Source organism: Tenrec ecaudatus, chromosome 14 (assembly GCF_050624435.1).
Source record: "Tenrec ecaudatus isolate mTenEca1 chromosome 14, mTenEca1.hap1, whole genome shotgun sequence".
NCBI lineage: Eukaryota > Metazoa > Chordata > Mammalia > Afrosoricida > Tenrecidae > Tenrec > Tenrec ecaudatus.
In genome coordinates, this window is record NC_134543.1 from 13562404 (window position 1) to 13590113 (window position 27710).

A 27710-nucleotide genomic window follows, 5' to 3' on the forward strand; every position below is an offset into this window, starting at 1 on the left:
AATGGCTAACCACCAAGTCTGGTATGTGAGCTCCACCGAGAGTCATCTCAGGCCTGGCGAGTGGCTTCTGAGCATCCGACTGAGCACCGCTTTATTCTGACACACCCGGAGCTGCCGGGAGCTAGAATGGACTCAACTGCCACTCAACCTGGGAAATTCTCACCTGAGTTTGCTCTGCTCTGCCCAAGCCTCCAACCAACCAAGGGCCACCTTCTGTACTTCTGGATCACCCCAGCACTGCCACTCTGCCTGCCTCTCCTTTGTTCTGTGCACCCACCCTCCCAGGTAGCACCCGAAACACCCCAACAGGCCACAGAAGAAGCTGTTGATATCTGAAACCCACTGCCAACCACTCTGCTGCGCGGCTGCCCACGGGGTCTCCGAGGCTGTAAATCTGTCCAGCAGCAGGATGTGAGTCCTTCTCCCACGGAGCAGCTGGTGGGTTCAACCTGCCGACCTTTTGGTTAAGAGATTAGCCACTGTGCCACCAGGGTGCCTTTGTGAATTACATCCTGCTGTTGTCAGCTTCAACCTTTGGCACAAGAGTGAAACCTTGTCCAGTCCCGCACCGTGCCTACAAGCGGTGCTGCTGCGTCCGTTGTTGCAGCTGGCGTGCAATGGAGAGGTGGCGGGAGGGGCATTGGGGAGACCAGCTGCAACAGAGGACGGGTTCGGGAAGGCCAGGGCGGGGTAAAATGCCATGCAGGGAGTCAGGGTCAGCCGGGAGGGCCCTGTTGGGAAGCTACGGGGACACCATGGCTGGCCCTCTAACCAAGCACATTCCTGGCCACGGTGGTGATTTGAGATGGGCACTCGATTTGAGTCAGAGGCGCTGCCGGGAAAGTACCCTTTCTCTGCCAGCAAGCCTGTCACAGGCTGGATGCGAGCCCTGACCTGTTGGGGGCTCTGAGTCCATCAGATGGAAGGAAGCATCAGTCCAAGCCCAGGGACTTGCCCTGCCTGCCTTGCTGTGCACACTTGTTTAGGGTGACTGTCAGAACAACCAGTGTCCCAAGACTCCAACTGTACAGTGTGTGGGGCCTTGGCCTCAATGTTCAGTGCAGGGATGCGGATGGCTCTGAACAAAGTAGTCGACTGGACAATGGGCTGGTCTGGGAAGGGTAGGGACAAGGAGGCCCAGGGTCACTGCAACACGAGCGGGATGCGGCTGAGGGATTGGGAGCAGGCTGTGCACATAGAAACATCATTGCAACATCAGCGTAAACACAGAAGGGAGGTGAGTTTGGGAGAGAGAGGCTTCCGTGAGGAGAGTGAAGGAAATGGTCTGAAAGACCTAACAGCACAACGAATAAAGACCAGGAGGTATGTGGGTCGGGTAGAGGAGGAAGAAGCAAGAGACCCAGAAGGGGTAGTTGGCACCTGCCCCGGCCTGCGTCCACTCTCACTTGGAGGGTGGAAGGGTGCCCTGGCCCTCACATCTGACCTCCGGCACATGATGGACCTGGGCCTCCGTTTCCTGTCTGAGCTGTGAGGCTAACAGTGGCACCCACAACCCACAGGCTGGTGCGCGACGTGTTTGGGACAAAGCCTGGCAGAGGGGTCCCTGGTGGTGTTAAATTGTGGCTTGGGAGCAAGCAGTCAGGCCGGAACGCTGCTTCTGCTCCTGCGCCCCATTCAACTTCCACCAAGAAAACCCCAAGTGGAAGAACTTGAAAACGTTGAGGCCATCTGAAGGGAGGCCGGGCTGGCCTGGGCCAAGTTCTAGAACTCCTGGTCCTGGATGTTTTGAGAGAGAGGCTTGGTGAGCAACACTGAATTAACGATTGTTCCACGTCCACACTGCGGCATGAGATCATGTCCTTCCTCTCGACTAATTCCGTGGTTTTCAGACGCATCCCGGCAAGTCTACGCATAGGATCCCCCCACCCCGTGGGTTGGTCCGGGAGCCTGGTCTTTGTGGCACCCGACCTCAGATGCAAACAGGGTTTGTGCCCATCCTGCCCGGCAGGCGAGGAATGCTCTTTTCCTCAGATGCCATTTTTGATTCAAATTCTAGGGAATTATCTATATGAAAAAAGAAAAACCAAAAACAAACAGTACCACTTTCCCCTTCCATCTGGATGTCGCGTAATTTGCGGCTGTCTTCTAATGATTGTTATTTACATATCATGGAGATATCACGTGGCAGTTTACCAAAGGGAGGAGGCCACCCTCCCCAGGCACAGACACTTGACAGACAGCTAAGACAATGCATGTCGATGGTACCAGGTGAGAGGGTGGGCAGCCATCATGCTGACAGAAATTGCTGGGTTTGCCTTCGTTGGCTCTGGGAGTGCACTACTGAGGTTGGGGCAGCAGCCGGGCTCCGTCCAGGCACGGGCGGCAAGTCTACTCCCTCAGCTGCCTCTCCGAGCTTACCAGTGTCTGCTCGACCCTGGCAGTGTTTGCTGGAGGCTCAGGAAAAGCTCCGTGGAGGAGGGCAGAGCCGAGGGCCTTGGAGGACGGGCCTGAGCGGCTGTGATGGCAGGGAAGCAGCAGGCGCACAGCTGACAGGGGGCACCTGCCTGGAGTGGAGTCGATGGAAGCTTCTGCTGACGTGCCAACCTGAGGGCAAGCCCTGCTGAGCACAGGCCAAGTGCAGCCCTGTTCTGACAGCCGCTCACAAGGATCCTCCAGTGGCTGGGCCCTGCACCAGCCCTTCAGAGCGCAGAGAAAGGAGTCTAACGGGCTGGAAGCAGGACCCCGGCTTGGGTCTAACTCCAAGCTAATCATGCTCGCCTCCCCCTTGGCTCCCTGGAGTCCAGGTCCCCGGAACCTCAGCCCGGAGTGCTCTGGGTGGCCTCCTCTCCCTGGCTCTTCTCCCAGTTCAGTATCCTCCCGGGCTGTCTCCAGCAGCAGCACAGGGCACCCCGTTCAGGGCCACACACTCAGGAAGCGGCAGTTGCTTTTACAATCTACAGACACTAACCAGTCACCTAGGGATGGGGTACGTGTGGGAGGGGAGGGCGAGGCCAGCAGGCCTGTGGTTCTGGGGCACCGTGGGTCCTGACGCAGGTGAAGGCAGCCAGAGGTCCACTGTGGGTCTAGGGACCCCACAGAAGGTTGAAAGGAGAGGAATACAGACCGGCCACGTGCCTGGAAACAGCTTCTGCAGCCCTGGGGAAATGGCCCCATGGGATCGTTCCCCAACCAGGGGGGGCAATTAGTCTGGGGAGAGAGGAACGTGACCATCAGGTCACAGGCTTCTTGCTGGAGAGCGACAGGGTGCGTGGCAGCTGGGTGTGGAGGGAGTGGGAATGACTAGAAGGGTGGTGGCCTCGTGGGGTCCTGGGCTCTGCCACGGCAGGCCACTGGAGGTGGGCGTGGGGAGGGTGATGAGAGAGGCAGGTGATCGCTCTCATAAGCTCTAAGCTCCTGAGCAAGCACACTTTCTGATCAGGGGAAGCCCACGGAGCAGTGTGCTGCGAGGAGGAAGGAGAAACAGACTGGGAGACAGACAGCTCTTGGGGATCTGACAGAAACCCTTGTTCATTCTGACCACACTGAGGAGAGGGCTGAACACCCAGGAAGAGGGAACCTGGGGCTCTGGTGAGGCCGTGCCCTCTGTCAGCCACAAGACAAGGGCAGTGAAGCTCCTGGTACCTTGTTCTGCAGGAGGCAGTCTGGGGCGGCCAGCAAAGCATCTTAGGCACCTAACCACTTTATCCCATTATGCCCAGGACCACTCCTGGTCCTGGGCATGAAGCGTGAGGTGGGCTCAGGCCCAGGTCTAGCAAATGTTCGACAAAGCATGTGCCGGATCCGTGTCACTCAGATGCGCAGAGCCAGGAAAGAGAAAGCCGCCCCCCCCCCCCCCGACCCACACACAGGTACCTAACGGGGAAATGCTGGAGCCTCCCTTTCTATGCTGACGGTTCCTGATCAGTGCGGTCTAAAACTTAAACCCAATGACATTAAAAGGACAATCAGCAGGCCTCAGAAATACAAGTAAACACTGATACCAGCAAAGATTAGCATCTGTGACATATAACATCGGAGTCCCTGACTGGCAGTTCAAATCCACAAGTGCCTTGATCGAAAGCCTGGTGGCTGAATTCTGAAAGGTCACGGCTACGGAAAGGCCGACGGACCACAGATCTGATCAGACACCTACAGCTTCGCCATGAGTCGGGCTGGACTGGACAGAGACTGGTTGGTTTGCTGTTGTCTTGAACATACTAAATATTGCTAAGTGCCGTGAGCCCAGCTTCACGTACCTTGTTACCATCTCGCACCTACTGCTAAGCTGTTGGAAGTGTCCCTAGTCAAAGGGAGAGCTACTGGTGGCACATTCTAATTGCAATTTTGGTTTAACCAAACTGTGTTCACTGCCAGGCATGCTTAAACAAAAGGTGTCTGCGCCAGCTCACTGGAGAGTTGGAGAAAACGTGGGAACAGATGGGTAGCTGGCGACCAGGGACAGACCCGTCCACTCACTGCGGCTTCAGACAGTATCTTTACTATGAACGAGTCGTGCTGGTCTGCCACAAGCAGTGTCCTCTTCTGTGGCCACTTGGTTCCTGCGTGGTGGCCCGGCCAGGGCTGTGGAGCAGGAGCGCTGCGGGTTGGAGACCGTGCCCTAAGGGGTACCAGCTTGATGGCTGGGGACGCTGGCCTTGAGCCAGCCTCCTGGAACACAGCGAGCCTGCTGGCCTCCGGGGAGGACAGAAGTGGCAACTCCGCTGGCTGATAAACTGGCCTATGTGGGTGTGACGCACATGGAGTTCTTCCGCAGGCCGCCGAAGTGGGCTGGTCCTGAGGGTCGGACTCTGGACAGGGTGTGGTCAGGACCACCTAGTGACCACAGTGTGCTGAGGACCTGGACTTGACAAACATGTAACAAGGCGGCTCCGGGCTTGTTGAGCCAGGGCCCTCTGTGGGACTGGCAGTGGAATCCCAGGTGCTTGGCTCTTTTACAATGTCCAGCACGGACAGCGTGACAGAGGCGAGCTACTTGGTTTCAAATCATTTACCGTGAGGTTTGAGAAGATGTTTGCGCGCCTGCGTGCTGCCCTGGAGTGCACACACCGGAATGATGGTGCTGTCGAAGAACGAGGGTCCTGTGCTACCAGAAAGGGGGGGGGGTGTGCAGGCTTGTAAGCAGCACGGCCAGAACACTCCTTAGCAGCGAGGATGGTGACATTTCGCCTCATGTACCCTGGACATGTGACCGGAGGCGCTAGTCCCTGGAGGAGGCCACCAGGCTTATGAAAGAAAAGGGTCAGTGAAAGAGAGGAAGACCCTCCACAAGCAGACCCACTCCGTTTGCTGAGTGAAAACTGACTGGACAGCGCCTAACAGAGATACACCTACTCCACGCCCCTGCTCCAGGGTCAGTCTGCAGCAGGTCGTCTTGACTCCATCACACCCACTGTGTATGCCAGGTGCCCAGTCTGCAGCAGGTCCTTTTGTTCTAACTACTCAGTCGTACCAGGCCATGCAGACCCTGGGCATCTGACAGAAGTGGCACCAACTACCAACATCCACAGAGAGCCTCCCATGTGCCGGGCTGTAAGCTTTAGTGGTTCAGTCTCCCCAGTCCAGGAGGTGCCGAGGCAGTGGGGGGTGTGACCAGCCCCAGCTTCCAGAAAGCCATGGGGTGCAGCTAAGAGGCATCTAGAGTGAAGCCTGGGTGTCAGTGGGGGCACAGGAGTAGCCTGCATGGTGGGGATTCCTGGTTCATAATGAGGAGGGGCTCTGCATGCTGGGGAGGCAGCCATATGAAGTGAGGCCCGAGCACATCTACCCCAAAGGGTCTGCAGCAGACCTGTATTCCACGAAGACCCCTGAGGCAGCATGGTCAAGAGCAGCTCAGAGAGGACCTGGGGACTGAGGTGGGCGGTGGCAGGGAGTGCGAGAGTGATGGATGGCCAAGTCACATTCAGGAGGCAGGGCTTGGCGGTTACATCGATGTTGGGGGCAGGAGACGACCACCCTCATTTTACGAACACACCTTTAAGATGCAACATCTCTGAAAACTGGTGGGCAGGAAAACTGGAGCGCTGGTTTGGGATGAAACTCAGCCTCGTGAGGTGTGCCCTGCTCTCCAAGCTCCCCCACCCCCGTGCCAGGCACAGAGCTTCCTGGGCGCCCACCGTCATCTCAGCACCCTGCAACTGTGGGTTAAGCCCATGCTCATGTTCCAAGGACCAGCTTGGATGCCACCGGCTAAAGCCTTCCCTAAGACACCCCCGCCCACCCCACCCAACCAACCACGTGCCCTCTCCTCAGAGCCCTAGTATGTGTGTGCCCACCTTCAACCCTCCTCTTCCACTGAGGCCCTTCCTGTCTGTTTTCTCCACCAAGACACTGCCTCATCCCTGTCACCCCCAGGGCCTACTCTAGCAGCAGGGACACATATATTATAAATAATTAAACTATATTGTAATGTATATTATATAAATACTATATAGCTAATATAACAGAAGGGGCCGGGAAGGGCTGCGGATGTCACTTTCACGATGCTGGAATGTTCACTGAGTCCAGAAGTGATGCTGCCTACCTCCAGGGGGTGCTCTTTGCTCGCCATAATGCCAGAGACTCAACCAGTTTGCAGGCCAGGGCATGCGCTATGTGGTGCCATCCACAGTCTCGCAGTGGGCAGCACCCCAAAGTGACAATAGCCACTGGGAATGTAGAATGGCCAGTTACGGGCCAGGGGGCCACTGGGGCGAAGCCAGCAGCTGCCAGCAGCCCAGAGCCTGCTGGTGGACCCAGAGCTGGGTCTGCCCTGTCTTGGGTGGTCAATGCTCTATGACTTCCCCCAGCCATCTTCTCAGTACAGTCCCCCCTCCTGTTAGCTCAAGCTGGTCTCTGTACAATGCATCTGGGACCAGCACGGCCCCTGTGCTCCACTGGGTCCTCCTCACACAGACTGGTCCTGTCTTTGTACCATTCATTCAGCCTGCACCTGGGGGTCTCTTGGTATCTTCATGTGCACGATGCCCATCCACCTTCTCTGACCTTCTCGCCTGGCTTATCTGGCTCGCCTCCTGGGGAGGGCAAGGTCAAAACACCTCCGGGCACTGTCCATAATGCCTCTGCACCGCTGCTAGGATGGAAACACACAACCAAACGGCAAACTGGCCAAGAGTGAGACGGTGGCCACTGGCCAGGCTGGAGGGAAAGCCCCTGGCACAGCCCTGGGTCCAGGCTCTGGGTTTGGAGCTAGGCCAGTGGCTCTGAGTGCCGCAGAGGCTGCTGCCCTCTCAGCAAGCACATGACTGGGACACCCACCCTGCCTGGGGCCTAGCCCAGGAGCTGCTGCATGATTAGAAGGGGGGAGTCACTGCCATATTCCTGTCTCATGGGTCTCACAAGTAACTGACTTTTTTTAACCTACAGTGCTACCAACCCAAACCCAACCCAACCCAAAGTCATCAAGTTGATGCCGACTCATAGCGACCCTACAGGACAAGGCAGAACTGCCTTGTGGGCTTCCTTGACTGTAATTCTTTATGAGACCAGAAAGCCTCATGGTTCCCTCGCAGAATGGTGGCTGGTTTCGAATTATTAACCTCGAGGTTGGTAGCCCAATGCGTAACCACTACGAGACCAGGGCTCCACAATGTGCTACAGGGGGCGCTTTTGTTCCAAGTAAAAGAATACGAGTCCAGTATAAAGCCATTTTGAGGACTCTAAATGATGATGGTCGTTTTTCCTTCTACTGGTCTTTGCTGACATAGCTTCAGTCAGAGAACTGCTATCGAAGGGAGAACTGGAAGCTTAGAAGGTGCTAGGGGCCCAGGAAGGTGAATACAGTTCTTTCTATAGCTGACTGACTGGAGACACACAAACGCTGGCCACAACAGCCAAGGGAGGGCGACGTGGGACTTGCCACATCTCATCCCTACATCCCTCCCACATCACTCTCTACTCTGCTCCTCACGCCGCCTCCCTGCTTCCCCGGAACTGTGAGCAGCAGCAGATCAGGAGGGATCAGCTGGGAGGCGGAGGCTGGTGCCCACTCCCCAGCTGTGGGGCCCACCCTGGTCTGTGAGCCAGACTTAGTCCCCCACCGCCCAGGGCTGGTGGTGGTGGTGCTGCTGCTGTGGAGGCCGCGGGATCGGCACTTTCCTGCAAGTTTCCTGATTTTTACAACTCTGTGGGCAACAATCACAGCACCCTGAAATCTTACGTAGGCCCTCACTAGCAAAACGCTCTGGGCTAGAGGGGGAAATGGCAACAGGTTGGCGCGGGTAGGATAGAGCCATTCTGTCAGCTCAGCCCCAGGAAAGAGCATGGAGGCCTGCTGATTGGGGTGTGGGTTCTGACACAGAGGGAGGGAGTTCTCCAATGGTCCAAGTGCCTCCCCAGAAGATTCTGACTCATGGCAGCCGGCCCGGGCCTCAGAGAAGACCCCGGCACGACAGCGCGGGGCTGCCCACGGCTGACCTTCGGGAGGCAGAGTGCCAGGCTTTTCTTCCAGGGCACCTCTGGGTGACTGGAACTTCCAACCTTAGCTGCCACACGCTCACCATTCTTTTTACCCCTGCAGGGGCCCTACATGGCGTAAACACCAACATGAGGCCAGACACAAGCACACTGCCCATTCCCAGGTGCCAGCCAGCCAGCCCTGCCTCTGGATGTGCAGCCCGGTGCCCTCAGAGAGTCAGAGCCACACTGTGTGCCCACCTGACGAGTGCAGCCACAGAGAAGGACATGCCTGATCTCATCGTGGGTGCCACTATGCCCGCCTCTTACCTGGGGAGGCTCCGGTGCAGCGAGGCCGTGACAGGGGAGACCTCGGCTCTGGGCCAAGGGAGCACCTTGTGTTGGGGGCACATATGGCTTGAACCACCTGGCACCCCTCCATGCCAACTGGTCATGTGATGTGGGGTCCAGGTGCAGAGACAAGCTGGCTGGGATGCAGCCTGAGGGCAGTGTCTGCAGCTCTGCCACCCTGGAGCCAACCCACTTTGGAGAAGCCATAGGAGCTTCCCGGCCTGACTTGAGCTCAGGCCACTTCTCCCCACGTGGGTGTCTCCTTCCTGCTCCTCTCCACTTACCTGGGACCCTCTGCAGCCTTGAGACCCTCCTCTGGCCTCCTACCCCCACTGCCCTATGACCTCTGTCACCGGGCTGCTTCTATGGCCGCCCTGTGTCAGACAGCTCCATGTCATGTTTTATGAGAATGAGTTCACACAGTGATGATGGGGTTAAATACTGCTACTCGCCGGACCCGAAGCATTACCATCACTCTCTCACCTGGTGCGCCCCATGGCAGCCGTGGCGATCCAGCTGTGCCACAGCTGGGCTGCTCCCCAGGGGAGAGAGAAGCCCAGGGGGCCACTTCCGGAGCGGCTCTCCCTGCCTGTTTGCGTGGGTCCCAACACCCACAACCAACCGTCGCTGCAGTGGAGTTGAAGCCGAGGGCTCACAGCGACCCCAGAGGACAGGGTAGAACTGGCCCTGCGGTCTGAGACTACCCGTCCTTCCACCACGAGCAGAAGCTCTCATCTTCCTCCCTCGGAGAGCAGCTGGTGGTTTTGAACTGCTGACCTTGCTCACGGCACACATCTTCAGATCAGGGCTCCCTCCCTCCCACCTTCCACAGCAAGTGTTTCATGATTTTGTCAGCACAGGCCAGTGGGATGGGAGGCCAGGCTCCAGGCTGGAACCCCAGCGCTGGGTCCCTCCCCACCCCTGGCACATCCCTGGGACAGGAAGGGATGGGAAATCCCAAACCGTCTTCTCAGTGAGCTGTCAGGCAGCTCGCGCTGGGGACTTACAAATGCGGACGGGAGGAAGAGGACCCCGAGTTCGTAGGAGCGGATCATCAGCTGGGAGCCATTCTTTTCCAGTGCGCCCCAGGCCGCCTTGGACAGGTTGGCACTGCAGAGACAAGGACACGTGACATCGGTCAGAAAGCATAGCAGCAACCACCATCTCCTCCCAGACGCCAGTGGAGCAATAAAGTTGGGATGCCAAATAAAACAAGCTCACTGCCATTGAGTCACAGTGACCCTATAGGACAGAGTAGAACTTCCCCGGGGGTTTCTCAGGCCATTACTCTTTACAGGAGGCGAGAGTCTTCTGAGCTCATGGCTGGCAGCCCACATCCTAACCCACTATATCCCACTGATGGAAATCTTGCTCAGCCAGAATCCCGGGACTCCAGGATCGAATTGCTCATTGAGACAGCTTCATCGGGCCTGGTTTCCCTCTGGGGGCAGCTTTGAAACAAGCGAACCCCCCTTTCAGAGCTTGCTGTGTTTCTGGTTCCCCTGACCTGAACCACTTTGTTTTTCACGGCTGTCCTAGAGCCAGGTTCTCAGTCTATAAAGGTAGTACTTAGAAGGGGGGAAAAAAAGCCAAAACGCTAATGAAATCGCAACATGTTATCATCTTAAATATATTTTCTTTTCTCTTTTGGCATGGGAGTGGGAGGAGGCAGGTAGCAGGCAAGTACTAAGAAATTCACTGCCAGAGTCAACTGTCTCCTAGGGCCCCCCTAGGACAGCGGGGTTTCTAAGAGTGTAACCTCACCGGAATAGACAGCCTCGTCTTTCTCCCGGGGAGCAGCTGGTGAGTTCAAACAGCCTACCTTGCGGTTGGCAGCCCTACGTGTAACCACTGTGACAGCAGGACAAAGAGCCCAAGGAAAAATGGGATGAAAAGGATTCTAACAATCCACAAACTCTGTAAAGGCCCCCTATATTTTCTACTCTCGACTAAAGAAAATAGCTGCGGGCCCCAGGCTGGCATTTGAGTCGTCATCAGGGGATCCCAGTGACAGAGTGGAACCGCCTGCCCCGCGGGGTTCCCAAGGCGGTGGTCTTTTTGGAAGCAGACTCCCCTTTATTCTACTGCGCGGCAGCTGGTGGGCCGCAGGGACCATGGCCCTTGCCGTGAGCAGAGGGCGGGCCACTGTGCCTCAGGCCTCCCTAAGCAGGGTACAGGTCTGTAAGGTGCTTTCATTTCTCATGCTGATGGCCCCCGTCACATTCTCCTCTACCGTCCGTGGCCATCAGCGCTGTGTGGGTGTTCTTTGTCCTGCACCCTCCTCACCGTCACTGCAGGTCTGCGCCCCCGGGGGCAGCCCTGTGTCAGTCTGTCCTCGCTTTCACTGACCCTCTCTTTTCACCAAACACATGACGGCTTCCTCCAGAGCCGGGCTCGGCCTTCCTGGTCCCCGTCCAATGTAAGCGAGGAGACATCTCACTGTCCTCGTTTCTAAGGAGCATTTCAAGGAGCTGATCCTTGTTCACAGAGAAGCTACAGAGTCCGGGAGACACTAACATGACGGATGTGAACAGAAGATTTCGGTCTAAAGTATTGGAATAAAATGTGCAAGACTTGGAGTTTGAAAAGCAAACGCGAAGGACATGCTCCTCCTTTTTCAAGCAGGAAGAACAGGATTAAAACAATAATCCAGGCCTGGAGATGCAACGTTGAAGACATTTAGGAGCAAACACCTCCTAGCCCACTCCCGCCCACCCAATGCTGCAGGAAGCCGCGGGAGCTGGAAGACAGACAAGGAAAACAACCCACAGAGACTGGCTGAATGACCATCTCTGGGGAGCTATTATTCTGCCCACCACACCGTGTGTTCCATCATACCATGTTCATGCTACAAATGTTCCCTCAGGCTTTTAAATGTGGCGAGGGCAACCTTGGGAAGTTCAAAACTCCAGCGGCCAACAGCTCCGTGTCAACTCCCGAGGATCCATGTCAGGGGCAGAACTGTGCTCTGGCGAGTGTTCGTTCGGTGGCTGACTTTCCTGAAGTTCCTTGCCATGGGCACTGGCTCCCTGCCAACACATCCTGCACCTTTGCAGGTATGATCTTCCCTGGTCCAGCATGTCATTCCTCTGTTGGTCCTTGAGCCCTTCCCTGGCTGTGCCCCGTCCCCACCCCCTTCTCATTCCAGAGGCTGCCTGTGGCTGTCCTGGTTCCAGTAAGCCTCCTAGTACCAATTCTGTTGGTGTCAGGCGGACAAGGCACACCTTCTAATCCATTCGAGTAAGACTGTTCCCCAAGGACTTCGACGATCCACCTTATGAATCCTGTGTCCCCTTGTTAGTGAGAGGCTTCAAATGACACATTTTAGAGGAACGGCTATGGACAAGGAAGTATGGAAGGCCCAGCAGGGCAGCGGGTACCAGTGGATACACTTCACACACGATAGTGAATCTTCCCCAATCCAGGTTCCTTCTCTGGAGCATATCTGGCTCACATGGCAGATGCATGGCGTGCGAAATCCTTGGTACACAAAGGATGAGTCACCAATACCAGATCTTCCTGTCAGCAAGACGTGCCTCAATTTACGGGAGGGTGACTGGCCCTTGTCTCTGCTGTGACTCCTTTGGCAGGCCCATCTGTGAGTCCTGGGTGATAGACAGGTTTAATCATTCTTCACCAGATTGCTTCACGGATGCCACCATCTTGCACAAGTCCCCCAGGCAGGAGGACGGCGAGGTTCTATTTGGACTGCGCAAGGGCATCAACAAGTGTTGGGTTTGTTGTGAAGTGGCCTTCAGTCGGTTCTGACTCCTAGTGACCCCGTGGCCCAACAGAAGGGACCACCATCACGATGGGATGTCTGAGTCCACTGGTACAGCCACCGTGTCAACCCATCTTGTCGAGGGTCTTCCTCTGTTTTTCACCACCCCCATTACTTTACAGGTATGTGTACCGCAAAGTTCAGTAGAGGGATGTGATCAAGCTTCAGGGATTTCAGTGACCCAGCTGAGGTTAGACCAGTGCGGCAGATGTCCAACAATCTAGTCCCGGAGGGGATTCAACAGGGCAGCTGTGTTTTGGGGGCCGGTGTCACCTTTTATAGCCACAGTGCATCGATAAAGAAACGCCGGCAGGAAAAGAGAAAAACCTCTAATGATGCACATTTTGAAACTGAGAAGCAAGAGCAGGGCACTGAAGGCGATGGGATTGTCAGGCGGGTGCTTTTACAAGAACCTGATAAATGGTCGAACCCACAACCCCAAACCAAACTCACTGCCATCAAGTCAATTCTAACGCATGGGGACCCTATATAGTAGGGTGGAACTGCCCATGTGGTTCCAAGACGGGGCCTCTTTCTGAGGGTAGAAAACCTCGTCTTCCTCCCTCGGAGCGGCTGATGGTTTCAAACTGCCGACCTTGAGGTTAGTAGCTTGGTGTGTGACCACTTCGCCAGGGCTCCTTAAAATTGCCAACTTGGCACTGACAAGTCTACTTGCAATCTCATTTTGTTCCTCAGTGGTAGTGGGATTGTGACCCCACGACACACACCTCTTCCAAGTTCTCAGTGAACTCTGAACTGAGGCTTTGCAGGGCAGAGTCTGGCCTTGCTCCCAAGCCAGTCGTCACAAGGAACCCTCTGCTCATGATCCCCAAAACCAGGGCTATGTGCTGGGCTGCTAGCTGAGAAACCGGCAGTTTGAATCCACCAGCTGCTCCCGGGGGAAAAGATAGGACTGCCTGCTTCCGGAGATGTCACAGGCGCGGAACGTCTCCGAGATGGTCACTGCGTGGGGACGACGGATTTGACAGCATACAGCATCCTTGACCCCCACCCCCAGCCCCCCAACGCGGAGTTCCACCAGGACCTCAGAAGCAGCCACGCCAGCTCCAGACTCCCAGACGAAAAAGTTGTTTTGCACATTTCAGGTCACAATTGGGATTGGGAAGGGTTCTATCAGAGATTTTGGTCAGGGCATTCAGGAGAGGGTGGTCAGGGAAAGGTCGGACCTGGCAGCTGCAGAGGGTGTAGGTGAGGAGGCATGACTGGACGGGTAGGGACACGAGGTACCCAGAAGCCGCTGCTTTAGGAACAGCTGCAGCACGTGTCTGAGCTGTGGGTTTGCCCCGAGCCCAGGGTCAGCATGCCAACTCAAATCTCAGTGGTCAACCAGGGGATATGCCTTCCTTGGGGACAGGAGCCACGTGTGTCCACCATCCAAACCAAAGTCAGGGGGAGCAGGTAGCAACACAAAACCACACCCCATGGCCCATCACCACTCCCTGGCAACAGGGCCACTTTGAACATGTCATCGAAGTGTGCCGTATCTCAGAGTTCACATCTTTAAAGTGGGGTAGTGATAGTTTTTGTCTAGCTCTTAGTGAGTTTGTGGAAAACCAAACGAAACCAAACCAAAAAAACCATTTACCCGACACACAGCACGCACCATATGAGCATGCGCCTTTATCTAAAGGCCTTCTCTGCCCGGTGGCCATCTGGATGGCTCCTCTCAAGCCACTGGTCCATGTGGTCCACGACAGAAGATCTGAGGCCCAAGGCCAGAGAAGCTCAAGCACTTCCCATTCGGGACGGACGGGAAAGCAGCTTCCTCCAAGGCTTGCTCACAAGAGCACAGCCAGAGATACGTGCCTTCTGTCTGCAAACAGCGAGCTCAGCAGTTCAACACTACCATCTGCTCCAGATGCTGAAGCTTGCTACTCTCGTCCAGAGTTAGTCTCAGAAACCCACTGGGGTAGTTGCAGCCTGTCCGATAGAGTTTCTATGCATCACAATCAACTCAACGGCAGTGCATTTTGTTTTCGTTTTTCAATAACAGATGCCAGAGTGCAGGGCGCCCGCTACGACTTTGAATCACTTCTCACGCAGAGAGGGGCTGCTGTGCAGACTTCGGTCTGAGAATCAGTACTTGTAATGGGGCACAGGGGATATAGCAGCGGGTCCTGGGGACCCCAAGTCACACAGGGGCTATAGCAGCGGGCCCTGGGGGCCCCAAGTAACACAGGGGCCATAGCAGTGGGCCCTGGGGTCCCCAAGTCACACAGGGGCTATGGCAGTGGGTCCTGGGGACCCCAAGTCACACAGGGACCATAGTAGTGGGTGCTGGGAGCCCCAAGTCGCAGTCCCAAGAAGCTCGGTCTACAGGAGGCATTGCCAGATAATTTTTAAGACTATTCCATTTGATTCTCACCTCAAACCCCAGACTAAGGAGTCACAAAAAAGACGTCCAGGATCAAAGGGACACAGAAACAGCACTGCAGGGTAAGGGAGAAGCAGTGCTCCTGGGTGAGGGGGATGAGCAGGGTGGGAGGACGCCTTTCATGTTGCCTCGAAAAGCCCGGAGACACTGTTGTTAAGCACTTGTCTCATTTTCCCCGTAGTGGCAGCACCAACATTTCGGCTGGTTCCCGACTTTCCTATGTTGCCTGGCAACCACAATAGTGATGCAGCCAGCATTCACCTTTCCTTTCGGCCCACCCCAAATGCGAAGCTTCCAAAGATGTTGGTAGCACCGGGTCTGCCAATTATGCCTGGGCCCGGGCTTCTCGGCCAAGGCTGCTGCTGAAAGCACAGCTTCTTGCAGGCTTGGGCTTGGGCTGAGGCAGTGGTAAAACTTAGCAATTGCATTTGTCATCCTGATAATTTCCATAACAACACGCTGCCCATCTAACTGGGGCTGATTTCCTGGTAGGATCAAACAGATGGGGGGGGGGGCGCGAAGTCTCCCAAAGACCAGTAATAGCTCCCTATAAAAGCAGTCAGACAAAAGAGAACTTGTGAGCTAATGGAACATCCATTAAGCTCCAGTTGAAATGCTATTTTTAAGTTTCTACAGACACAAGCTGGGCTGAATGTCCTCTTGCCAATTAAACAGAAGTTGGGGCCCTGGGGACAAGTTAGGGCACTTATTTAATTAATCCACAAAACTCGAAACCAAGGGCCCTGTCATTAAGTAGTTTCTGACTCAGCAACTCTGCAGAGCAGGGTTGAACTGCCCCTGGGGTCTCCAAGGCTGTAACACTGTAAGGGAATAGAAAGCCTCATCGCTCTCCCAGGGAGTCGCTGGTAGTTTCAAACTGCTGACCTTGCGGCAACAACGTGGAACCACTCCACAGGGAGGCTGGAAAAAGCAGCAAGCAAAGCCGAGCTACAGAAGGACGCAGAGCGCAGACAAGGACGCGTGTTTGCTCGTCTGCTGAGCTGGATAGCATCGACTCCAGGGGAAACGTTGGAGGGAGACCTTGAATGAAGAGTGTAATTGGTTCAGACAGCCCAGAGAGAAAAGCTGAAAGTGGACTGAAGAGACACTGGAGTGCATTCCTGTAAACGCCTGAGCCGGGACAGCCGGGCGTGGCACTCGGCGGCTTGGCAGAAAACACAGACCTGAAACCAGCGGCTCCTAAAGCCCAGAATGAATGCATCCGGGGCGCAAAGAAGCGTGGGCATTGACAAGCGCCTTCCGTGTGGAACGAAAACTTGGGAGGGCAGGCAGTTCAGTGAAACGGGAACTTCATGTGGAGTGGTTTCACAAGTCTTGGGGCTGTGGTAACCATGGCAACTGTGCAACACCTCGACCCAAGGCCTGTGAATAATACTTGGGTCAGAACCCCAATCCCAGTGAGCAACAACAGAGAGGAAATAGGAAACCTGTGACTTATCTGTATTTAAGAGGATAAGTGAGATGGGAGAGGAGAGGCAGTGGAAGGGTAGCATTTTGATGAGCTTCCGACCCCTGACCTGAAGTAACCAGTCTTCACATTTCAGAAATGCCGACTGGGAACAGAGCCCCTGTGATCAGGAAGCCAGCATCCTGAGCTTATGAAGGATAAAGGCAGGTGATCAAATATAAAACACACCCTCCCTGCCTCCCACACATCCTTCCTCTCCGTCTCCCTTGGAGAAATGTAAACCCAAACACCCACTGCCAACCAAAGGGATCTGACACAGGCCTTCCCGTTTGTACATCTTTACGGGAACACACAGCTCCGGGGCTTCTGCCCAAGTGGCTGCAGGGTTTGAACCGCCAACCTTGAGGTTAGCAGCCCAATGATTATCCCTCAGCATCACCAGGAAACAGGTAACGTTTGTCCTAATGGACGAGTTTTTTGGAATGATGGAAGTCTTTCCTGAGACTCCCGAATGCCTGTGGGCAGCTGGACAGCAGCTTTCACGCAGGTCCCCAAGGCCATCTCCCTTGGCCCGGCAGCCTATGTATCACCTCCCTAGAAATCCGCAGAGCCTGGGTCAGTGTGTTGTGTATTTCCAGGGTAGTTGTGCTTCCCTGGGAAAGGACGCTTCCATCTTGGAAACAGAAATCATTTCAAGCCCAGGTTGGAAGTACGGTGAGGATAAATCCAACAGGCTAAAGAAGAAACCCCAGTAAGGCCCCCCAAGATTTCAATATCCTGGTGTACACCCTCTCTCTGTCCCCCCCTCACCCCCCCACCTCCCTAGTGAGGGCAAGACTGTGAACACAATAGCATTGGGCTACCGATCAACTCTACTCTCATTCAACGGGAAACCGTGACAGGTGGGCCTGACCGAAGCAGCTGTGCCTGGAAGCGAGGAGCCAGGCCCTGCTGCAGCACAGTCATAGTGTGCACCACCAATGGGAATAGCCTCGTGGCAGGACACTGCAGGTGGCGCATGGCCAGCAGCCAGCACGGAAGCAGGGACCTTGGCCCTCCGGCCTGAGGCAACTATCTTCTGCCAACCCCTGGCGAGCCTGGACAAGGAGGCGCTCGAGCCCAGTGGCGGCCTGGCCGACACCTGCCTGTAGCCTCAGCAACTTGACACGTGCCCATCAGGCTGTCCCCGGGCCCCTAATCCACGGAGACCGGGAGATGACGACGCTTTTGAGCGGTTTTCAGTTGCTCACCTGCCGGCCAGTCAGTTTGCTCACGATGACACCTGTTTCCAAGTTGAACTGCGTCCGACAGGGTTTCCGACGGCTGCCATCTTTGGGAGGGAGACCACCAGGTTCTTCGGTGGCATCTCCGGTGGACGCAAGCCTTTTAAATCAGGAGCTGAGAGCTCGACCACATGTGCCACCAGGGACAGCCCTTAAGTCACCCTGTCTAGTGCCAGTGGGAGGATTCATCTTATGCTTCAAGTTGGCTACACTGTGGTCCTCCTCCTCCACCACCGCCCGGGGGCCAGCAAGTCAGCTTGTCACATGAGGCTGGGAACATCAGCAGGGTCACCATGGTAGACACAATAGGGCTCCCGTGAGGTTAAAAGCCAGTTTTTTTCGCCTCGCCACTCAGTGAGTTGGTTTCAAATACAGCTACGGACAGATCAGATGGGCTGAGATACATCCCTTTGGGACATTCTGGGACCCATTTTAGGTCCCAGTTCACATCTGACTTAGGAATATTTTCAGTGTTCTAGTGTTTCTCAAGTTTGTTCTCAATAAAGATCACGATGGGATGAGGGGTTAAGAGCAGCCTCACTGTCACCAAGGCCATCGGCCCGAAACTGCCCAAACGGCAGGTCAAGGGTGACCCTCACCTTTGTTCTGCCACTTCAGCTGTGACAGGCAGTGGCTCCCCCACCCTGGGAGGGGAGCCTTCAGGTCTCCACACCAGGGGACACCGGCCTCTGCGGAGGCAAACTGGTCTCATTCCAGAGACCACTGCTTCCGCGCACTCACTGTCATGGAGTCAAAGCCTACTCACAGCGACCCTGTAGCGCAGCGGAGGGCTGCCCTGTGCATTTCCGAGACTAACTCTCTACAGGAGCAGAAAGCCTGGCCTTTCTCTGCCGAGCGGTTTGGTAATTTTAAATTGCTGGCCTATGGTGAGCAGCCCATCGCATGGCCGCTCTGCCTCCAGGAGAGATGGCCGGAAGAGCACAGTGCTTATAACGAGAAGCAGCCAGACAGCTGACCCTCGGGGCTTCTGCGGGGGAGATAAAAATGCCGTCTGCACAGCCCATGGGGACTGAGAAACTCTGATCGCAGGGAAGCCCTGCTGAGACGCTACAGCTGGGTGACCTCTACGAACATGAGCACCCCGGAGACTGGCTGGCCCGTTTCAACTACGCGGGGAGCAAATAATTCACGGAAGAAATATGAATCGTGCCGTTTCTCCTTGACAATTTCTGTTTTATGACATCCGTCTCTCCCCCTGCCCCCACCCCCAATGCCAATTTATGCAATCCGTTATGAAAGCAGTAAGTCCACCGGTAAATACAGGCTTTAGGGAAGCCTGTAGGCACCGAGACTGAGGAGCTTCACCAGGTGATGATTACATGCTCTACAGGGCTTACTCACAGGCCTACACACACACACACACACACACACACACACACACACACACACACACCCCACCCCACCCCCATCACAGCTCACCCGAAGCACACTGCATCTCCAGAGCAGGATTTACAAGCACTTTTAAAGAACGCTTTCCACCAGGAATAAAAAGACTACTTACCTAGTGACAAGGAACCAAGCGATCTTGCTGAAGTCGGGAGAGGGTCTCATATACGTCTTAATATGTGGCATGGCGTTGCTGCGGCCAGACGTCTCGGCTGACCATTTGCTAGGGACAGGAAAGAGGCAGAGGCATAACCAGAAGACAGCATGCAAGGGCCTAATCTTAATACTAAGAAAATGCACTTGGAGCAAAATGCCTTACTTGAAATCCTGGGGCATTCTGTTCAACTGTTTAGGTTATTGAATAATGCATGCTCGTTTGAGGATGTGTAGCCTTATAAAAAACTCTAAACCCAAACCTACGAACTTTGAGTCGACTCCGACTCATAGCGACGGGGTAGAAGTGGACCTGTGGGGTTCCCAGGTAACTGTTCTGGAAGAGGAGCTTCAACTACTGGGAGCTGCAGCTCTTCTGCAAGTAGACAGTCTCCTTTTCCTCCCTCAGAGCTGCTGCTGGTCTGGACTGAACTGCTGACCTTGAGGTTAGCAGCCCAACAGGTAGGGAACCGCTATGCCACGGGGGCTCCCTGCGTAGGCTGACAGACAAGGAAAATCACTGTCCACTGAGAAGAGGTCATCTTCTGTCCCGCCCTTCCCAATCCGTGTCCATCAAACACGCACATCCTCACACATACAGGGGTATGTGCAAAAGCATCGCGACTGCTCTAGTTCACCCGAGCATGGGCTTCCTCCACGCACGACACGTTTAAGGGATTCTCTGTGACGGGGCTGCAGGCGAGTTCGCTCAGTAATACACCTGTCTGAATCTCCTTAAGGCGCTTTCCAAACAACAAACAAAAGGGGACTTTTTTGTTCCACCGGGCGGGAGGTTGATTTTGAATTCAAGGCTAATTTCAAAATTTTAACAAATCTCAACTGAACATCTTCCCAGATAAGTGGAGCTTTGCCACACGTTTATGGGAAAGATGGCCCCCATGAAAAGGGCTTCTCGATAGTCAACAAGTGCTTTAAGGCGGGTGGAGACGACCTCCAAGCTGACTTCAGGGCAGAAGGGTGAGCTCCAAATGTTACGGTGATGGTGTTTTGCGATTCCAGCGGGAGCCATCTTCTTACATTCTCTTGAAGGCTGTAGGATGACTGGAGAGGTCTCTGGGGACGAAGGTTTAAGAAAACAGAACACTGCCTTGGTGAGAAAAAAGCCAGGGGAGATGCCCGAGGTGCTTTTGTTCCCCATGAGCTCCGGCTCCTTCTCTGAGGGGAGCAACAACTACCTTCTTGGGCAAGCTCAGCCCATCCTTGCTCCAGCGCTGACCCTCGCGAGCCCTGCAGGCTGCTTTTGGTTCTCCAAGCTCGAGAGCACCAAGGAGAAGCATGGTCCGAGTGCCGTGAGGAGATGCTGTACACGAGGAGGACAGGGTTCTTTGGGGGAAGAAACACCACCTCCAGACCCGATGGGGGATTGGCCGAGGCGACAGCATCCCAGGAGTTTGGATCTTTGTGCTTAACAAGGTCTCTATGATTCTGCAGCAGCTCTGATTTCCCCTGGCGCGTTGTTTCTGCAGTGCTACCTGCACACACACACATCTTGTCACTTTAGCTGGACAGTGGACCTGAAGGCAGGACCACGCCTCCGCTTCGCTTGTTGAATGAAACAAGGCAAAATGGGCCAATTGCAAGCAGCCTCCTTATCAATATCACGTGGGATCGCTGGCAGGCTGGGCCGCCGCTCACAAATCCTTTGGTCATATGCCCGAGCCTGGTTTCTGAGTTTCCGACCGTGCACAGTGACTTAAGAAACGGGAAATCGTTTCTCTTGGGAGATGATCACCTTTACATAGAAATGCATGAAAATGGCCTTTCCAGATACTAGATTATCGGCTAGGACAGAGGCAGGCAGGTCTCCTTCCAGAGGCTTCAACGATCGAAGACAAAACCTCAAAGCAAAAAACCTGTTCCCAGTGATCGATGGTGCCTCAGGGTGAACCCATGCGTTGCAGACTAGAACGGCTCTAGAAGGTTCTCTTGGTTGTACCTTAAGGAAGCAGAGGGCCAGCCTTTGTTCTGTGGCCCTGCTGGGCTGAGAGGGCTAGAGCTAGGGGCATGTTCTCTGGGAGGCACGGCCTCCCCACAGAACCGACGGTTCAAATCCACTGAAATGCAAATCCCACCTCCATTTCCCGAGGACTCAGTCAAGCCCGAGAGCTGTCCTTTCAGTCCCTCGAGTACCAAGGTGGTCAGCCTTTCTGCGAACATACTCCCTCCCTCCCGTTCCCATAGAGACTGAACCAGCCACGGTCGGCTTCTGTGTGATCTTTGTGTTATCCCTGTGCTTTTAGGAAAGCGGAGCAGCTCAGGACGCGTTTCCAGTGGCAGGGAATGTATCTGGGGTAATGCATCTGCAGGTCTGAATGTCCCTGAGGGGGTTACAGCAGCTCCCGGAGAGGGACAGACACTGGTCTTTGACTCCCTGGCACCATCAATAAAATGCCTCATGAGACAACTACAAGGAGTAGGCCTGGTACTGGGCTGCTAACGGTTCAAAGTCAGTACTTCGCCCCCACCAGCTGCTCCACGGGAGAGAGATAAGGCCGTGCGCTCCTGCAGAGATCTGCGTCTCAGGAACCCACCAGGGCAGTTCTGCTTTGTCCCACGGGGTTTGCTCTGAGTCACATCGGCTCCCTGGCGATGAGTGGGAGTTTTTGAGGTAATCAGGGGACTGGGGCAGAATGAGCTGGCCGTGCTACAGCCAGAGGAGGACTGATGGTACTCCTCCGCTCGCCCATCAGTCATTCACCAAACTCCAACACGTACACCCGATCTCTCATTCCCTGGAAGCAGTGGCGTGGGCCCTGCCTCAGGAGTCTGCAGCTGCACAGCCTAGGATGTGTCAGGGTTTGTTTTTGGAGAACACACTTTCGACCGCTGCACACGTAAACTCCAAGCCACCCAGCATGACCTCGCTCTCCTTCTCACTTGCTGCACGTGGCCTTGTTGGTTGCCAGAGTTGGTTCTGACCCACAGCGGCCCTGCACACAGAACGAGACCTTGCTCGGTCCTGCGCCGCCCTCACAGTAAGTTTTTATGCCTGCGCCCATTTGCTGCACACCGATATTTAAACAGAAACCACAGCGGCTGCTGCACTGCCTGGCAATAAAATCCTGTTGGGGGAGGCGAGGAGTCAAAATCTTGTTTTAGCTGATTTCCATCGCTAACATATGTAGATGAAAACAGACATACTTATATTACATAAGGTCTATTTTTGTGAAAAAGAAACAATAATAACGCAGGGACGTCAACAACATCCCTGTTCCGGAAGCAGGATCAGCATCGGCAACATCAGCATCTCTCGGCCAATTACTTACTGAAAATAGGCATGCAGCCAGTTCTGCTTCTCCGCCGTCTGGATGCTGTAGGGCAGAGAGCCCCCCGCTTTCAAGAGAAGAAAGGGCAAAACAAGTCTGTGAAAATTCATGATGCGAGGTAATGAGAGGCTCCCTCCATTACGGAAACGGACAGTCAACAGTGAGACGGAACAACCCCCAGAGCAAACAAAGGGGCACGGCTTCCAGGACACATCTTCTCGAATCCTGCTCGGCAGGAAAAGGCAAGGCCCGTCCTTACACTAGGCGTGCTTGCTCCGTGGGGTCTGCTTTCTCAGGGACGCACAGTAAACTGCACGTGGCTACTCTCTGAAAAGAAGCGGGGCTTCCTGAAGCACTCGGGCGGTCACTGCCTGCGAGCAGCACAGACCGGAAGGTGCTAGAAAGGACCAGGGACAGGAAGTCTTGCCACCCACTTGCAGGCGAGGCATCCCAGGCCTCCTTGTGCACAGGTCTGCTATTCTGCTCAGGGACCAGGACACTTGGACCGGAGGACCAGGGTGAGAACTGGGTCCCCGCCTCCATCCACATCTACACTGTATTATTTCCAGTTAGACCTCGAATTACTGAAACAAAGCCTGGAAAATGGACTGGGTCAATCACAAAAAGAAGTGAGAGCGCTCCTCAGACATTTACTTAAAAAAAAAAGTTCTCTAGACCTAAGTCCGCAGAGAGGCTAAAGGTCCGTCCCAGGTGGGACTGTCATTAAAGCCACTGTCCTTCCTCTTTCCAAGCAGGCAAATTCCACTTGCCAGTGACTTTAAAAACGCACCGGGAACTTCTCCACAAAATCCCTAGGCCGCTCCCCGAGTGTTGAGAAAGGTCTGGCTCTTGTTACAAATCATTAAAACCATGTTCAGAACACGGAACTACCGTGTTCCTCTCCATCGGCGGCACATCACAATGCCTGCAGCCTAGGAGAGGAACAGAGAGGAGAAGACAGCACCGTGTTCCCAGCTCCCCACACAGTCTAAATTCTGCCATTCAGGGGCAAGTAATAATGGGTTCATCCACTCCCCACGCTTTGGAGAGGCTTCTGGCCGGGCCACAGATGGTGTGATCAGCGCAAATTGGTCTAATTCAGACCACTCTGCTTTGAGCCGACAGCAAATGCCAAGCAGACTCTCCTTTTCCAGAGGCACAAGCTACTTAGACCTGTAGTTAGTGCCTCTTGACGGTAGTATCTCGGGCACCGCTGACTTCCAGATCCAGTGTAGGGTCCAGGACTGGTGTCTGAGAAATGGAGCGCAGGCCACATGAAGCCTACAAGTAACCACAGGCCTCTGGGGTGTGGATGATGCCCGTGGGAGAAGAGAGGGACCGCCTTGGTTACAACAGCGTTCATCTCGATGCTCAACAGAGGCTGTGGGCCTTCAGTGTACTGTAGCCAGGGCTCAACTGGGGACGTGCCACACAGTGGCTTCACCTGGGGAGATGGTGGAGAGCGGCAGAGGACACAGCTGCGCTCTGATGGTCACCTGGGAGTCTTGTTGGAACAAGCTGTTGGTGGGAGAGTTGGGCACAGCCTCAGAGGTCCTGTGACAGAATAGTCCTGCCGTGGGCTTCGGTCAGCCTTGGGTAGCAAACCCCAAGGGCCCATCTGGGCAGGGCCATGGCTGGGACCCAGCAGTACTCAATGCTCCCATTTCCATGCAGCCCAAAGAAACGGACTCACTGCCATGGGGTCAATGGCGCCACATCGTAACCCTCGAGGATAGGGTAGAACTGCCCCTGTGGGCCTCTGAGGCCATACCTTTTTACGGGAGTTTGAAAGCCCTTTGTTTCTTCCCAGGAGCAGCCAGTGAGTTCGAACTGCTGCCCTTGTGGTTAGCAGCCCAACGTGTAACCACTATATGGCACCAGGACTCCTGCCCAAAGAACGTCATCTCCCCCTTTCTCACCGATGCTTTGCTCACCCCCAGGACGGCCGTCTGAGTGCTTGTTGGAGAGTCAGTGGGTGGGGGACACACACACACACACACACACACACAGAGAAAACCACACTCGGACACCCTCCCACAGTTACCAGGGTATCCTTCCAGGCTTGTCCGCACGTTTTCCACGGAAGGGTAGATCTAAAAAGAACAAGACAACAAAAACAAATGCTATGGACCATGTCGGAGACACAATTTCTTAGGAGGAATGATTTCATTTTGAGAACATGAAAATCTCAATTCAAAACACTTAAAAAACTTGGAGAGTACACTTTAAAAATGTGCTTAAAGGGAACCTGTCTGATTGAAGAGAAAATTGAACTTCGACTTATTATATTACAGGAGTACAGTTAGTTGGTGGGGAGGCTGGGGGAAAGACACTTGGTTTTGAATATTTTTCCCCTTTAAATGCCAAATGAATACTAAATAAAATGCAAAATTACCTCCTCTTCCACAGGTCTTGAAAGAATTAAGAATGTATCAGTTGGAATCGACTCAATGGCAGTGAGGCTTGAGGACCATTCTGCCCCAATGTCATATTAGACGTTTTGGAGAGTTGGGGCCTGGACTCGATAACCAGAGAAAAGGTATGGTCAGCCCGTGGCTGCAGGCGACCTCCTGATAAGCCGGAAGAGTCTACAGACACGTGATGCCCAATGAAGATGCTTAGTGACTGTCGCCCCCACCCTACATCTCTACAGTATCTCCATCACAAAGAGGGCAGCACCCTCAACAGGCAGGTGCCATCAACTGCCGAAAAGACCAGCAAACGTGCCTCGGGAAAAGCAGAGCCAGCATGTTTCTCGGTGACTCGGATGGGGAGAGTTCAACTCACGTACTTGGAACATGTGGTCAGAAGACACAGTCCCTGGAGAAGCCAGCATGCTTGGTAAAGTGGAAAGAGGAAGGCCCTCGACCAGCTTGACTGGCACCGTGGCTGCCACAGTGGCCTCACACAGCAACGCTTGTGAGGACGGTCATTTGTACACAGGCTCTCTGAGTCAGGATGGGCCCTAATGACAAGATAAGGACAGAGTAGAACTGCCCCTGGGGGCTTCTGCGGCCATAAACCTTTACTGGAGCAGACAGCTGGTGGGTTTGAACCACAGACCTCACAGCTAGCAGCCCAATGCATAACTTGACTACACGACCAGTAGGACTTTATCCCGTGGCCCCAGCACTCACCAGATGAAGAGGAACGGCACTTTTCCCTGGGATCCTGCCCGGTTTGCCCAGTGTCACCAGGCTCTCTTTAAACTCAGAAGAGAGCCATTTGGTTTCATCCAGCCCCAAGGAGCCAATGCTGGAAAACTGGCCGACAACGGGCCAACGCTCGGCTTCAGGGAGGGGTGAGGCATGGTCGCTCAGAAGCTGTGAGAGGAATGCACAGTCAAGGCTACAGCCACTCACGTCACACAGACAACATGCTGAATGACAACACCACTGGTGTCCCTGCCTCTGAAGGGCACAAGCAACCTGGCAAGGCTCAAAACACGACGACCAAGTTCAGATCCAGAGTTGTCACCTCTTCGTGAAATATTTCTAATATTAGAAATATTTAAATGAATAAATGCACTACAGAAATTTCTTCTTTCAAAATTCCTGGATTCATAGAGAAAGCAAACACACACACACTTCACTTTTAAGTTAACCATCAACCTGTTTCATGAAATTAGACATCTGCCTGGGAATCATAAGTGTGTGATATCCCAAGAAGGTCAAACTACGGTGTGATTTGACTCCTAATGTTTAAACGAGGCTCAATACACCCAAGTCTTGGCGGCATGGTGGATGTGTGTTGGACTGCTAGCCATGAGGTCAGCAGTTTGAAACAACCAGCGGCTCCTGGGGAGAAAGAGGAGGCTTTCTACTCATGTAAAGAGTTACAGTTTGGGAAAGTGACAGGGGCAGTTCTACCCTGTCCTCTAGGGTCGCTGTGAGTCAGCATTGATTTGATGAAAGTGAGTTAGTACCTTGAGCTTTACTACTTGGGCCCCAATAACAGTGACGGTCAAAAAAGAAAACAAACGATTTAACCCTGGATATGTCTCACCTGAAGAGCCCTGTAGAGTACGGATCTGAATCTTCAGCGTTGTGCTTGATACTTAAACAAAGATTGAAAAAAAACTGACTCATATTGGAAGAGATTCCACTTATACTCAAAGTGATTTCATGTATTGAAGTTATAGCTTAGAGGTGACAAGAGAGGGCTTATCGCAGAAAGGTAAGAAATAAGAGTATGAATGTGTTTGTTTAAAAAATTATCTGATACGGTATTTATGTCTAGATTATAAAGAACGTGCACACTTGAATAATAAAAGAATAACCCAATTTTAAAATGGGCATAGGATCTGGACATTCTCCAAAGAAGGTTTACAGTGAGTAAGCGCATGAAGACGTTCAACTTCCTCAGCCATCGGGGACTTTCAAACCAAAGCCACAGGGCGTATGACGTCACACTCAGAGATGGCTATGAGAGATGGACAGCAAACCTTGGTGAGGGGGTGACGGGAATGTAAAATTGTGCAGACATTTTAGGAAATGGTGTAGTACTTCCTCACAAAGTTATGGAAAGGATTGCCATGCTGCTGCTGTCAGGTGACGTCGCGTCGGTTCTGGGTCACAGAGACGCCATGGACGACAGAAGGAAACACAGCTGGTCCTCTCCGTCCTCACAAGTGCTCTTATGTTTGCTGCCCCAGGTCAGCCACTGCGTCAGTCCGCCGTGCTCAGGGTCTTCCTCTTTTTATCAAGCATGATGTCCTCACCCAGGGACTGGTCTCTCCTGATACTACGTCCCAAGCAAGTGAGATGAAGTTCTGGCCTCCTTACTTCTAAGGAGCATTATGGCTATACGTCTTCCAAGACGGATCTGTTGGTGCTTTTGGCAGTCCATGGTACTCTCAATATTCTTCGCCAGCACCAGAATTCAAATGCATTAATGCGTCTTCAGTCTTCCTTAGTCAACGTCCAGGTTTCACATGTATATGAGGTGATCAAAAATACCACGGCTGGAGTCAGGTGCATCTAACTCCTCAAAGTAATATCTGTGCTTTTCAACATTTTAAAGAGGTCTTTGTATAGACTTACCCAATGCAATTCATTGTTTGATCTCTTGAATGCTATTTCTGTGAGTACCGATTGTGGATACAAGCAAGACGAAATTCTCAACAAGGTCAATCTTTTCTCCATTTGTCATTATGTTACTTCATTGGTCCAGGTGTGAGGATTTTGGTTTTCTTAACATTGAGTTGTAATCCACACTGAAGGCTGCTGCTATCTTTGATCTTCGCCAGCAA

General features: G+C 53.9%; 1 protein-coding gene across 1 annotated transcript in view; it reads right to left on the reverse strand.

The window, feature by feature from the left end:
* Positions 1–27710, reverse strand: part of TDP1 (tyrosyl-DNA phosphodiesterase 1) — an 88478-nt gene that overhangs the window by 16709 nt on the left and 44059 nt on the right. Inside the window, exons 10-14 of the mRNA XM_075531526.1 lie at positions 25597–25782; positions 24504–24552; positions 22460–22526; positions 19135–19242; positions 9732–9834 (exon numbers count right to left, since the gene is read on the reverse strand). Coding sequence (XP_075387641.1) covers positions 9732–9834; positions 19135–19242; positions 22460–22526; positions 24504–24552; positions 25597–25782 — 513 coding nt within the window. The remainder of the gene's footprint in view (positions 1–9731; positions 9835–19134; positions 19243–22459; positions 22527–24503; positions 24553–25596; positions 25783–27710) is intronic.